Source organism: Phodopus roborovskii, unplaced genomic scaffold (assembly GCF_943737965.1).
Source record: "Phodopus roborovskii unplaced genomic scaffold, PHOROB, whole genome shotgun sequence".
In the NCBI taxonomy this organism is placed as follows: Eukaryota; Metazoa; Chordata; class Mammalia; order Rodentia; family Cricetidae; genus Phodopus; species Phodopus roborovskii.
The window spans coordinates 2832813-2847482 of NW_026126636.1; the positions used below are offsets into that span (position 1 = coordinate 2832813).

The window sequence follows — 14670 nt, forward strand, 5'->3', positions numbered from 1 at the left end:
ATGGCTCAGAGGCCAGGAATGCTGGCTGCTCTTCCAGAAGACCTGGGTTTGATGACCAGCACCCACATGGCGGCGCACAATCATCCACGATTCCAGTTCCATCTGGTCTCCAAGGACACCAGGCACATACATGGTATGTAGACAAGATACCCACACACATTAAAAAAACGTTTTTAACTCTTTAAAAAGCAAAGGAACCCAGGTGTGTGCCACAAGCCTGGAACCTCAGCCCTTAGAAAGCTGAGACAAGAGGAGCTCTGTTGGGGGGGGGGGAGTAATGTTTTGTTCTTATCACCTAGGAGCCTGTTTTTGTCTAATGAGAGACAGGAAGGGAATGGATCCAGATAGGGAGGGGTCGGGAAAAGAAAAAAGTAATATTAGTAATAAACTAGGGGGGGGACCCACTTACTAGATGGCTCTGGGATAGTCTTAAGTATACGAACACACCCCAGCCTTGAATCCCCCACAAGAAAGCTCCCTATTAATTCGGGGCATTGTAAGCCATGTATCAGTTCATAACTGAAAAGCCCAGGCAGGCTGGTGAAGGACTTTGGGTGCTGCCTCATTAACTGCCCACGGTATACCAGCTAGGGACAGACAGTGACGGTGGAGTCAGTCCGCCCTCCCCCCCCTCTGCTACCTCACACTGCTCCGCCTCGGACAGGCCTCTGCTCTTGGGCCTTCCTTCTCTTTGTTCGCCTGCTCCGCCATCTTTCCTCAGCCTCCTCCACCCTCTACTGCTTCCCCTTTCATTCTGAGACAAGGTGTCACTACGAAGTTCAGGCTGCCCTGAAACTCACGATCCCCCTGCCTCAGGCTCACACAGGTGTCAGCAGGAGCCACCGTGCCTGGCTCTCTCCCTTTCTTTTTCAAGGGATCCTTTGTTGTATTATTATTATTATTTTTTAAGTTGAGAAAAAATAATCATCCTGAGTGAGGTAAACTAAACCCAGGAAGACAAATACGTATGTATTCACTTATAAGTGGATGTCAGCTGTCAAGCAAATGATAATCAAACTACAAACCACAGACCCAGAGAGGTTAGGAAAAGAGGACGGATCTGGGGGGGGGGGGTCTCTCTGGGAAGGGGAAATAGAATAAATTTTGTGGGTAGACTGGGGGCGGGTGGGGATGGGAGCAGGGAGGATAAGGAGGTGGAGGAAGAGAATACAGGAGGACAGCTAGAATCTGGGAGCACTGTATAGTGTGTGTGTGTGTGCGCGCGTGCGTGCGTACGTGTGTGTATGCGCGCGCACAGCACAGCAACCTAGTGCAGTATAAACTCCCTGGAATCTATAACGGTGACCCTGGTGAGGACTCCTAGTCACGGAGGACACAGAGTCTGAACTGGCCGTCTATATAGCCAGGCAAGGCTTCCAGTGATGGGACTGGGTGACACTGAGCTGAGTTGTTGGGTGCTGCCCAAGGGGTTCCTGCGGAGATCCCTAAACAGCCCTGGCCGATGCTAGGACAGAAGGTCACTTTCTGAAAACTGACAGCAGGGGGCCCCATTGTTGAGGACAACTTCTACACAGCTCACGGAACCTAGAGGGGTCGAGCTGGCAGGGGCTTGGAGAAGAATCAATTTTCAAAAACAAAGTTGAAAAGCTCAGTCTAAGTTTAACGCTTTTCTGATGGCGGCGAAGCCTGAAGTTCCACAGCCAGGGGAAATTAGGGATGCCGAGTAGATGTGGCCAAGAACTTCACTGAGAAGGCCCTGGGAACACATAGACGGATGCTACTCAAGTGCGCAGAGACCTGTGCAGTACAGGAAGCAGCTGGGAGACAAGGAAGGGGCCAGCTCACCTTCCTGAAGAGCCACCAGAGCACGAAGTGAGGGGAAGGTGGGGCCCGCATGGCAGCAGGAACCCGTTCAACAGGGGAAGTCACAGGGCACCAAGGTCTACAGATGCCCCAAGGACATGACAGTGACCACAGGCTCAGGAGAGCCAGCTTGACAGTAAGACACATGTGCTCACTCCCACACGCCTGGACACTGAATAGAAACTATTTCTTTTCTTTTCCGGTGACTTGCCTGGCCCTGCGGTATGCCCTTTGGTTCCCAAGAGAGGCAGTCACAGCTGTTCAAGGATAGCCTGTGTGATGGCTAACATTATGTTTTCAGTTTAAATCGATGTGCCTAAGAGATCTATGCATCAAAAAATGTCTCTAACTGCAGACCCCACTGGCACAAGGACATAACTTCCTGGAATGCTGAGGGACTGTTGTTCATGTAAGATAACAAGCCACGTGTTTTTGCGTCCATGAACAAGCTTGGTTATCCCAACTGCACAGGATGTGCTTGATCACATGTAGGCGGGAAGTACATAGGCCAGAAATACCTCAGGATGTATGCATGCCCCTGATTGTATGAAGGTGGGAAGTATGAAGGTAGCCTTGTGGGTTTTGCCTTTATACGCCCCTGACTAATGTATGGGAATCCCAGGCATGGACCTGGCCAGTGTCCATCATCTTGACTAGTGTTTATTAAAGCTTGCTTCCAATTTTGGCTCAAAAAATGTGGTATTGGTCTTATTTGCACCCAGTGGGTTTAACACCTGGAGAGTTCTAGGCCAGCCAGGGCTACACAGTGAGACCTTGTCTCAAGAAAGAAAAAAAAATTAAAAAAGATACTAAACACTAAGCATAACATACCTACTAGAAGCTAATCATTCACGGTTTCCCCCGGAAACTGTCTCTAGACTTTCACATGGGACTCAGGGGTGTGGGTGAGGGGTGTCACACAGCAGAGAGAAGAGGATGGATAAGAGGGCAGGGACAGAGAAAGGGAAGGAAGTGCGGAGTGACAAACACCAGAAGAGCCAAGGAGCGACCCAGGCCTGCCCGCAGTGTGGACAGGCCGAGCCCGCAGTGTGGACAGGCCGAGCCCGCAGTGTGGACAGGCTGTGCACAGGCCGCAGGGTCAGCAGGAGAGTGGAGGCTTCAGCTGTTTGCAGCCTTAGCCAGACCTTCCTATTTGCAAGCCCACAGTGTGTGCAGCGGTGACGGCCCTGGGGAGGTGCTGCTTCAGAACATGAAAACACATGGGCAGAGCAAGTGAGCTTCTGGTTTGAGAAACCATTTAGAAGTTTTATTTACTTATTTGCTTACTCGTTTATTTTTACTTTTTTGCAGGGCAACTGACCCCAGGGCTTTGTTGGGAACAAAATGCTCTACTACCTATAGGCCCGGGTCATATTTAAATTGTTTTTTCCTGTCTTTTTGTTTGTTTGTTTGTTTTGAGAAAGGGTCTCACTATGTGCCCTTGGCTGACCTGGAACTCCCTGGTGTAGACCAGGCTGACCCCCAACTCACAGAGATCCTTCTGTCACTGTCTGAGTGCTAGGGTTAAAGGTTGCACCACCAAACCGGATCAAAATAGTAATGGTAATGATAATGATAGTAACAATAATAGCTACCTCTAAAGTACCAGTTTAGGGCTAGACACATGACTGCAAGCCAAGACTTGGAAAGATGAGGGCGACAGAGTTCAGGGCTTGTTTAGAGCTACATACACAGTGTGGCCTGTCTTTAAAAGCTGAGGGCGAGGGATGGGACTCAGGGGGAGAGTGCCTGCCCAACACAACCCGAGGCCCGGGGTTCCACCCTCAGCCACTAAAAACTTGAAAGTTCAATTTAGAAGGGTTTACTGGGCTTGCATCTTACTCATGTCGTAGAAATCCTTCCTTTAGAAAATTATTTAGAAACTGTATTATTTGGAAACCTTGTAAAAAAAAAAAAATAAAAACACCACCCAAAATTACCCTGACTGGGATTGGGAATGCGTCGCGTGGAGGACATGAGTTGTTAAGGAGATTTAAAACTAATGGTTATTTTTGTTCTAATTTTTGTCATGGTCTTTTGGTTTTGGTTGGTGGATACCTGCCTAAAATGTACTGGGTATTGACAGTGTACATTTTAATGTGTAGCTCCAAGCTTCTGTCCCGGATGCCTATTCTAACTGTACAGAGGTTTACTGAGTTGTGCAGGCTTTGGGTAAAGTGCTTAAGTTTTAAAAAGTGAGGTGCTGAGGTGCATTTATGTATTTGGTGATGTCAAGAAGCCTGTCCCTATTATGTTGTAAGTTAGCAAATACCACTTGCCATTCCTTGCTGGTAACAGGGCTACTCTTATTTAACTGCTGATGCAATCCTTCATTTTCTTTCACCACTTCTTGGACTCGCATCCTAAAGGTTTGCATTTCCTCCTGAAATGAAATGCATGGAAACCGTCACGCGCGTGCACACATTGGGTACCAGTTGGGATGCTGTTGCTTGGCAGAGTCCTGCTCCAGCACCAGGCTTAGTCTCCAGGTTGCAGAGCTCCTCCGTGTGCTCAGGAGCACAGTCTACTGAGGGAAGACCTAAGTCACTCGAGGGTCACCGCACACAGGGACCGAGAACTTGGGCTTTAAGTAGTTGACCACTAACCTGATGCCGCTTTGCTGTGACTGCCAAATAACTGAAAATTTTAAAGGAAGGTATTAGAAGAAAAACAGAACAACTAGAGACTGAAAGGGTTTCTTTGTTTAGACTTTAGAGATAAATTGGAGGTTTTGTTTGGGTTTTTCAGGACAGGCTTTCTCTGTAGTTGTGGCTGTCCTAGAACTCGCTCTGTTGGTAAACTGGAGTTTCTGTATAAAAAGAATTTTCAGTCCTAGATGAAATCTTGTGTGAGTGGGGAAGGGTATTAGTGTGATGTCATAACCTTGTCCTATGCAGAGCACAGGCAGCAGCCAGCTCAGAGGCATCAGCTTGCTCAGCCAGATACCCTGACGTACGAAGCTTGGACAGACTTGGGCTCCTGCTCTGGGCCTCGCTGTGGTGTCCCAGCTGACACTTGGTATCTTGTGCAGGGCTGTAGTGGGAACCTTGGGTGCCATGCAATAGTCTCTTGCTGACTGACCTACGCTACATCCCCAGGCTCTTTAGCTCTTAAAATGGCATCGCCTGCGACTCTTCTCCTCTGACCTCTGGTCAGAGCACACTCACTCACTTGCTGCCGATAGCTCTTTATTTATATACTTTACCTGTCATGTCAGACTGTTTGTTTTTACTGAGGTTCATGGGAACATGGTCCCGCCCATCACTAGCATGCCACTCATGGCTGCTGCCATGTTACAAAAGCAGACTGAGCACCTGTGGACAGAAGCTGCATGGCCCACAAAGACTTCAGTATTATTAATTGGTCTTCTAGAAAACATGGGATAACCCTGATTGAAAAAGAGCACCAAAATGGAAATTTTATTATTGATGTTTGACCAATGAACACAAGATAATTAATGCTCTTTTAAAAATCCAATGTCCACGAGAGGTGGCTCAGAGGTTAAAAGCACTGACTGCTCTTCCAGAGGTCCTGAGTTCAATTCCCAGCAACCATAAGGTGGCTTACAATTACCTTTAATGAGATCTGGCGCCCTCTTCTGGCATGCAGGGACACATGCAGGCAGAACACTGTATACATAATAACTAAATCTTGAAGAAAAAAAAAAGCCTGCCCAATAGTATGCCATCAGGTTCACGGGATGGGGCAGGTGATGGGAGGCATGACTGAAGACCAGGCTCTTGGGCTCTTAAAGGACCTGTCCCATTTAGGATTCCTTAAAGACCAACTCTCCTTCCAATATTTGGCCCCATAGTGAAGATATCAGACTTGTGAGGCATGGAAGGGTCCAGGGGTGTTGATGACGCCCAGGCCTGATCTTCTTGCAGCTGGAATGGCTGCCATTCTCAGGAAATAATGACCAAACAGAACGGACAAAGCCTTGTTTTAATACTGCCTACAACTCAATCACAATGCACCTCTGGGGCCCATGCTTCCTGGGATCTGGTAGCGACAAGATTCCCTAAAACACCCTGAGCGTGGTCTCCATCTGCCCTGAGCGTGGTCTCCATCTGCCCTGAGCGTGGTCTCCATCTGAGCCTGTCCTAGCACTGGCATCCACAGCCGCAGGGTCATGGATGACACAGCAGCCCCCGGTCCTCCCGAGACCTCCACTCTCGTGGGAGTGCAGCTTCCCGAAGTCCCTACACCCCGAACACTCTCCTACACCACCCACCGCTCACGCTCTGTCAAAGACACCTTCCTTCCTTCTCTACCTCTTTTCCTCAGCCACCCTTCGCTCCAACAAACACTGGAGTATACACGGTCATACACTGTCTCTGCAGCCTGAATGGATTTTTTTTTTTTTTTTTTTTTACCTGAAAAGCTTGTCTTGGAGACATCAGCCCACCTACCTCCAGGGTGGCGTGGAGTTCGTCCTTCTCTTTCATTCTGTCCTCATAAGCCAGCAAGAGTGGTGAGAGATACCTGACATCCAGCTGTGAGGGAGGAGCGAAGAAAGGGTGATTGACGTTGCCTCTTACGCTGCAACACAACCACCATGGCTTTTGGTTTTCTGTTTGTTTTTTCAAGTCAGGGTTTCTCTGTGCAGCCCTGGCTGCCCTGGATTTTCCCTGTACGCCAGGCTGGCCATGCACTCAGAGATCTGCCTGCCTCTGCCTCCCGAGTGCTGAGACTAGAGGTGTGCACCACCGCCACCTAGCTCATCATGTTTTTTAAAGGCAAGAAAGCATACGTATTCTGGAATGGTTCTTAGTATTTGACAGAGGCAGAGACTATGGGCCTGAGATGAAATAACTTTCACTTACCAGCCAGGGAGGTGTGGGGCCCTTTGATGGGAGGCCTTCAACACGGGAATTCTGAAATAAAGCAAACATTGAAGACACGGTGAAGCTGTTTCTGAAGTGCCACGTGGCAGGCAGGCATTCTTAGTCTAGAATAGACGTCTTTCTCTGTATGTGCACACATGTGTGCCTATACATGGCGAGTGTTCGACAGCAACACCCTTGCCCCTAAATACTACAACATGTTTCCTAAGAACAAAACACTCATTTAGTTAACACAGTAATATACAAAAACTAGGAAGTAACACTGACACACACTATTTTTAAACAGTCAGGCTATCTCCGAATTTCATGTTTCCACATGAAGAGAAAGAAAGAACGGGAAGAAGAGCGAGAGAAAGGAAGAGAGGAAGGAAGGAAGGAGGCAGGAAGAGACAGAGGGGGAAGAGGAAGACACCACAGGCCCCTTTGGCCTCTTCATGTGCAGCCATGCCTGAGTACCTACACATACACACTCACACACACACAAGTGCCCATGTTCCCCCATTCCCAAAGTAAGTAAGAGGGGATCACATCTGGAGAGAGGAACTAGGGAAAATGTCATAGAAAACGTGGCATTTGCATAGGTCAAATGACAAGTGTGTGGAGTGGGGATGAAAGGGTTAACAACAGAGGTGGCAATTAGTAGTCAAAGTCACCGGGCCCTCTTGCTCTGGCCACCCACAGCCCTACAGAAGGACATGATCTAGGCAATGTGAACTCCCCCAGCTTCGTTTTTAATACTTGGAGCTGGTGTGGCAGCACACGCCTATAACCCCAGCACTTGGTTAGCTGAGGTAGGAGCTCCTGCTGCGAGCTGAGGCCAGCCTGAGCTACATAGTGAGGCCCTGCTTTGGCTACAGTCTGGGACCCTTCCTTAGAAATCGATAAATAACACTGGAATTAGTAGAGTGCCTGCCTAACATGTGCAAGGACCAGGGTTCAATTACCAGCATTACTGAAAAGGAAAGATTAGTATTTGTAGTGGGACATTCACCAGAAGGAGACCAAGTGACTATCCCACTACAAGTATTATGCAAAATGAAAGATTAGCCACAAAAGGCCACTCATAATGTAACTGTATTTCGATGAATTGTTCAAAATAGGCAAATCCCCAGCATCAGAATGTAAATCAGGACAAGCTTGGGGGGGGGGTGCCTTTATCTCTGTGAGTCTGAGGCCAGCCTGGTCTATGGTGAGTTCCAGGACAGCCAGGGCTATGCAGAGAGGTCCTGCCTCAACGAAGGGAGGAAGGAAGGGAGGGAGAGAGGGAGGGAGGGAGGGAGGGAGGAAGTCAGCTCACCATCCAGCCAATAGTTTCCAGGGACTGGTGCAGAGGACGTGCATGCTGGGAAAAATGGGAGACTTAGCGGACACGAAATGTCCCTATAGGGTGGGAATGTTCCAGCAATGACTGTGGTAGCTGCATAACTCTGGACACACTAACTCCATCAACTGTACTTATGTAGAATTCAGAAGGGGAGGTGTAAAAACCTGCAATCCCCAACACTCGGGAGGTGGAGGCAGGAGGATCAGGAGTTCAAGGCCAGCCTGGGCTATATGAGGCCCTGTTATATAAAAACTAAACAATGAATGAGTTGATTAATTTTATTAAATGGACACTAATCAGATATTCTCAAATCAAATGCTGCAAAATCCCAACTTTAAAAAGATGTTTTCTGGGGCTGGAGAGATGGCTCAGGAGTTAAGAGCACTGGCTGCTCTTCCAGAGGTCCTGAGTTCAATTCCCAGCAACCACATGCTGTCTCACAACCATCTATAACGATATCTGGTGGCCTCTTCTGGCCTGCAGGCATACATGCAGACAAACACTGTATACATAATAAATAGACTTTTTAAAAAAGATGTCTTTTAGGGTTGCCCATCAAGTAAAGCCTATGAAATACATGATAGCTTCAAAATCTAAAATACAACTGATCCCAAGCAATTTTGCCCAAGGGATACTCAACCTGTATGTCAAAGCTATATTTTCAAAAAAAAAAAAAAAAAAAAAATGTTAAAAAGTTACAAGAAAGACAGAGGTTGAGGGTGTAGTTGGTGTACAGTGCTTAGCTAGAATGTATGAGGCCTTCAGTTCATCTCCAGTACATTTAAAAACAAAAACAAACATTTTCCAAAGGCGACAGGCAGGACTCACAGAAACCCTCATGACAGACAGGACCCTCCCCCACTCCCCCCCTCCCCACAGGCCCCAGCGTTCCCTAAGTGCAGAGGCCTGGCCTCCTGGCTTAACTTGGATTCTAGAAGCTTACCCAGTAAGTCCATGGACCTGGGCCCTGTGCTCGCTGGAGTAAAAGGCCATTGACCCTCTCTAACAGTAGTTAGCACCCTGAGGAAAGGGGCTGAAATGGAGCAGCTAGTGTGAACCTTTAACCTTTTACACTACACATCTGGACTGCCCCAGTGTCTCATGCCTCTTCCTGCCTTCATTCTGGGCTAGGATGAAGGAGGAGGACCAGTCCCGTGCTCTGCTTGCTCTGCTTTCCTGCCGTCTATGCTGAGTATGGAACGCTGCCACAGCTCACTGGCTGGTGGAGCTGACAAGACGTGGGGCCATGGACAGGCCTGGAGCATGGCGAGGTAGCCCTGCTACCAGGCTGGCTCTTGTCCTTCGGAGGCGGCATGCCTCCCTTGCCGCGGTGGGCTGTAGCCCTGAGCCAGCACAGACCCCCTTGAGTTGTTACTCTCAGGTCCTGTCGGAGCCATGAGGGAGAAACTAATACTTTGTTTTTTAATGCCATAATTAATTACGCTTTCAGAGGCAGGCAGATCTCTCTGAGTTCAAGGCTAGCCTGGTACGTTCTGGCGTTTGGGGTTTTTCCCAGCACCCTCATCAGGACGCTCACAGCAACTGGTAGCTCCAGCGCTAGCTTTCTGGCACCCTCTTTGGGCCTCTTGAGAGCTCTGCACTCATGTGCACATACACCTAGGCACACAGGATTTAAAATAAAGGTAAGTCTTTAAAGAAAAACATTTTTGTTGGCTTGGTTTTTGTTTTCCGGGACAGGATTTCTCTGTGTAACCCTGACTGTCCTGGAACTTGCTCTGTAGACCAGGCTGGCCTTGAACTCACAGAGATACATCTGCCTCTGTGTCCCTTGTGCTGGGGACTAAGCCACCAATACCTGGCTCATGAGTGTGTTTTCTAATTGTAACAACTATTTTTTTGGTGATGGGGGCTGTAGACCAGGCTGGCCTTGAACTCAGAGATCCACCTGCCTCTGTCACCCAAATGCAGAGATTAAAGGCTTGAGCCATCGAGAACCTCTCAAGAACGGGAAATCAACTCAACAGTTAAGGCTAAAGACAAACAAACTGGCTTTTCATATCGGAAACATTACCTCCTCTTCAGACAAATGCCTGAATTTCGTTTGGTAGCGACTGAGTTCTACGTTCAAACGGTGGACAATCATCTTCAATCCCTCGTTTTCATCCACCAGGTCCTGGCCTTGCTTCCTCAGGCAAAGTAATTCCGGCGAGACTACTGAAAAACATCGATTTGACATCACATGGCAGTCAACGGTATCAAAATCACCCGGATTTTATAGTAAACTACTAGTCAGTCTTTCTGTTCCCCTGTAGTGAACTATACATAAATATAAATAATGTGTAAATGTTAATAATGTATAATAATCATTTAATAAAATGATACAGCAGATAAAATCAAAATTCAATCAGCATGCGTATTAATGAAGGGTCTTAAATATTACAACATAAATACCCACATACACACGGATATTCAACAGGAAATAGGTTCTCAAAATGACAAGTGAGTAGAGCCCCGAGTGTCCCGTAGTAATGATGCCGCGGACCGCACCTTCCTGAGAGGATGCCTTTTCCGCCTCCTTCAGCCTCCTGTTATCCTTTTCCACCCTCTTAAGCTTCAGCTGTAACTCCTTCATTGCTTGTCTCATGGCACTCAGTTCAAGGCCGAGGGACTGGTTTGCGGCCTGTAGATGCGCAGTTTCTTCTCTTAATTCCTCAAACTTTTCTTTGGTTATTTCTGTATATCGCTGTACTCTACTGGCTACATCTGAAGGGTACAGGAGAAAGGCAAACATAACAAAAGTGACACCAAAAACACCACTTTATTCCAAAAGCCATGGCAGCAACTAGTTCATTTAGGCTTTTTTTTTTTTTTTTTTTTTTTTTCTTGTCCCTGATGTCTGTAAAGTCTGGGGGTGCCCCGGGAAGACACAGCAGGAGGCAGGAAGCGAGGGGGCAGGGCCAGAGGAGGCAGGGAGGAGCTTCTACCCTGCAGGCTCAGCATCCTTTTGACTGTAAGGATTACTCTGCACAGTGACTTAGTAACCCATTAGCCCCCACCGATTCGGAAGCTACTGGTGCTTTCAAATGGCATCTGAGTCGGTCGGTGGCAGAGGTTTCCTGCTCTGCTGCTAACCCACCTACTCAGTGCATCTGCTAAGGGCCTTGCTTTGCAGCTGTGCTCCGCTCGGCGACTATTAAGTTCACATAGCTGCCTCTGTACCGGGAAATGTCAAGCCACGTTGTTAGGACCACTCATGGCTCAGAATAAATTACCTGTGATCCCCTGCGAGGAGAGAGCTGCTTCCAGCAGATGCGCAGCTCCTGGGTGTTGTGTGTCGGCCAAAGGCCCACTACATAAGGTGGCTACTGCTTTGTCGGGGACTCGCCTGACTAAAGAGACTGTGTCCCTCACTTTGGGCCTCTCATCCTCTCCCCACAGGCCTGCCCTTTACCCCACTAATATTCAGTGATTAACACCTTCCTCAAATCTAATCACACTCCAGACTATGCTGGGTACCCTGCAAACCCTGGGCACGCCCCTGGCAGTGAACTCCAAAAAGCCAGTACCTGGAGAGGGAGGAGGCTTTTCACGCAATGGCGCTTTCTCATCCTGAGGAAGAAAAGGCAGAGTATGAGAGAGTGTGAGCATCTGCCACAGTGGATGCTCTGCGTGAGGCCTCGGGTGCGGCCCAAAGCTTGCTCTTCCCTTGGCTCCTGAGGGTCTTTCTTTAGCACATGGAATGTGGCCCCCTCTGTTTTCTTACAATTGAATAGCATACATTCAGGGGCAGCCCCTCCTGGTGGGCGCCGGCTGTCTTCTGTGCTCAGTGACTGACTGTATCTCCACTGATAGTCCATTCACTTTGTAAATGAAGCGTGATGCGCAGTGAGTGCGTGCGGGGGGGGGGGGGGGGGGGGGGGACCTGACAGGGCACAATGACTACAGCAAAGCCGGGCTCTAAGTGCTGAGAAAACAATCACGCCTGCCCCTCAATCCAGAAGCAAGGGAAGACTAGGAGCTGCCATAGCTTCCCTGCTATGTATGGATGCAGTGCTGAGGTTTTAGTTTCTGGAAAGCAGGCAAGGGTGTAAGTTTTCTGAGAATCACAGAGGAAGTTTTTGTTTTGTTTTCTGAGACCGGACTGCGCTGTAGCCTGTGACCCATGACCTTGTGATGCTCCTGCTGGGATGGATCCCAGCTGCTGGGGTTATTGGTATGGACCACCACATCTGGTGAAAAATGTCTAACTTTTACATCCCTTCAGCGAGGATTGGTTTCTACGCTTGATTATTATTATTTTTTTTTCTACGCTTGATTATTAAACTGCCAGCATTCTAGGAATCATGGAAGCGACTTCTTACTTTTCACAAGCCGTCTCCATTACTAAACTTTGGGAGGGAGGCTCTCTCTCCTGTCTTAAGAGTAGTAAGTGATGGTTAGGTGTCAGGTCCAAAGGAAACTTCACTTCCCCAAAATTCTGGTGGTCAGACAAAAGCCAGTGTTCCTCAGGAACTTGTGAAGCCCAGAAGGGACAGGTGGCTATCTGTGGTGCCTGTCAGCATGGCGGATGCAGGCTCCCTCAGAACCACAAGTACCTGAGTCTTCTCACTTCCTCCCCTACCTTAAACTTGCCCCAGCTCCCCTCCCTCTCCCCCCATGATTGCAGCCACGCCTTGCCTACACTCAAGCTCGGTCTCCCACTCTCTTGACCCTCTCTGTCTTCATCTCTCGCCCTACCCACTTCTCTCTCCCTCTCTCCTCTCACGGCCAAGTCCAGTTTGCCGGCCATGCTCTATCCACGACTTCCTCTCCTTGCTCTGGACAGCTCCAGATACCACTGGCTGCTCTCTCCCTCCTATCTACAATAAAAAGCTTTCCCCTTGACCATGCCACGGAGTAGTCACAGCATCAGTTTCTACACTAGGGATGTAGCTCACCCATGATGCACTTGCCTAGAAAGCACAGGGCACTAGTTCAGGCCTCGGTACCTCAAGATAACGGTGTGTACACATGTGTGCATGCATGTGTGGTGTTAAAATCCAGCCTCCACAGCAGCCCCCCCCCAAATACCTAACAGGCATCTTACAGAGAGACACTGTCTACTCAAGAACCTAGCAGCATCCTGGGGCCAGGACTTCTCACCTGGGAAGTGAGCTTACATCCAAGTGGGCGGGACCACACGCCCGGCTACCCGCCCCCTTCCCTGCCTCCTGTCTGGGAATGAGAGCCCAGTTGCTGGCTTGTGCTTTGCCCCCCCCCCCCATATCCTTAGACTGCTATCAAAAGGGACCCCACTTTTGCTATGTGGCTTCTGATTCCTCACTCTGGAGATGCTGGCATGCTGTCTGGCTCTTGTGCTTAGACCTGAACCCTCCTCGGGAGCTCTCTTGCCCCTGCCTGCCTGTCTGTCCATGGCATTAGCATTTCTAATAAAGCCCTCACTCCCCAGTAATCCACCCCAGTGTCCCTCTTGAGTACTCCCCTCTAGAGCCTCACCACAGAGGGGGTTAGTCAGTGAAGCACACAGCAGGAAAGAATTCTTATAAGATCTTTTCACATGAACATGTTATGACCATGAAATACAAGATCAGACATCAGGATTAAGTTGGCTTCCATCCAAGGACACGAGGGAAAATGAACATATACAAATCAGGAAATGGAATCACAGTACAGGGTCATCGATAAGTCACATGGTTAGAAAGAAAGAAAGAAAGAAAGAAAGAAAGAAAGAAAGAAAGAAAGGGAGGAAGAAGGAAAAGACACACAATAGTGCAAAGTCTAATTTTTGAAAATAGGAATTCTTGAAAATCAGCTTACCTCAAGATTCAGCGCAGAGTATTTACCATCTGGTTTAAAAAGAAAAAGTGGGAAGTTTTAAAAGCATAAGAAATTTGACACCCTAGTAGAGTATACTCATAAACCCAGAGACTTACCTTGTCCCCAGGATAGAACAAGGTGTGGTGAGCAGGTCCCACTACAAGGCAGGGGCCTGACCTTGACTGGGGCCATCTCTCTGCCCTGTTCATTCCTGAGTCCCTGCAGTGGCTGCCAAGGTCCACACCCCATGGTCCCACAGTCAGACCCCTCGGGGAGATCGAGGCCCTGAGCCTCCCACACCACAATCTTCCCTACCTCCTCAGTCACGTTTCTCCTGCCAAAGATAGCCAATGCCTGCCTTCACTTTGCCCCTCACAGCTACAGGAGCATGCAAACTGAGTCATAAAAATAGCAAACTGCCTCAGCGATGCAGATGCAAACAGATCAGGCAGGGTGTCGTCACTGTGTGGTACCTGAGGTACCCTAAGAAGAGGGACAGCCTCCATTCCACTTCACTGACAGTTTTCTCTAAGGACAAGCTGGAAACCCTAGGCTGCTCCTAACATCACACCCTCGATCTGAAGAGTATAAGTAAGTTACTGAACAGCAAACTCTGTGAAAAAAACATTAACAACAACTCACTACAGGGTTCAGCAAATCAACTAACAATCTTAATACGCACAGCATTTTAACTCTACTTCGGACTCAATAAAATTCCTAGGAGTTGAACCAAAAAAACCGCTCTCCCGTTTACTGCTTCCCTTACCTCTGTGGTGAGTGTGCTGTGCTGAGGAGGAGGAGGAGGAGTCTGCAAACCCATCTTGCTCAGAAGTGTCATCTTCTCCCACCATCTTTTGTGAGGACGGTACCTTTTGGTTATGAGAGGACCAGCACGTG

At 48.5% G+C, this 14670-nt stretch overlaps 1 protein-coding gene across 1 annotated transcript in view; it reads right to left on the reverse strand.

Moving 5' to 3' along the window:
- Window positions 1-14670, reverse strand: part of Cep89 (centrosomal protein 89) — a 38632-nt gene that overhangs the window by 12819 nt on the left and 11143 nt on the right. The window contains exons 5-12 of the mRNA XM_051207323.1: window positions 14540-14642; window positions 13774-13802; window positions 11523-11565; window positions 10504-10719; window positions 10028-10170; window positions 6651-6701; window positions 6237-6320; window positions 4100-4207 (exon numbers count right to left, since the gene is read on the reverse strand). Of these exons, the coding sequence (XP_051063280.1) occupies window positions 4100-4207; window positions 6237-6320; window positions 6651-6701; window positions 10028-10170; window positions 10504-10719; window positions 11523-11565; window positions 13774-13802; window positions 14540-14642 (777 nt within the window). The remainder of the gene's footprint in view (window positions 1-4099; window positions 4208-6236; window positions 6321-6650; window positions 6702-10027; window positions 10171-10503; window positions 10720-11522; window positions 11566-13773; window positions 13803-14539; window positions 14643-14670) is intronic.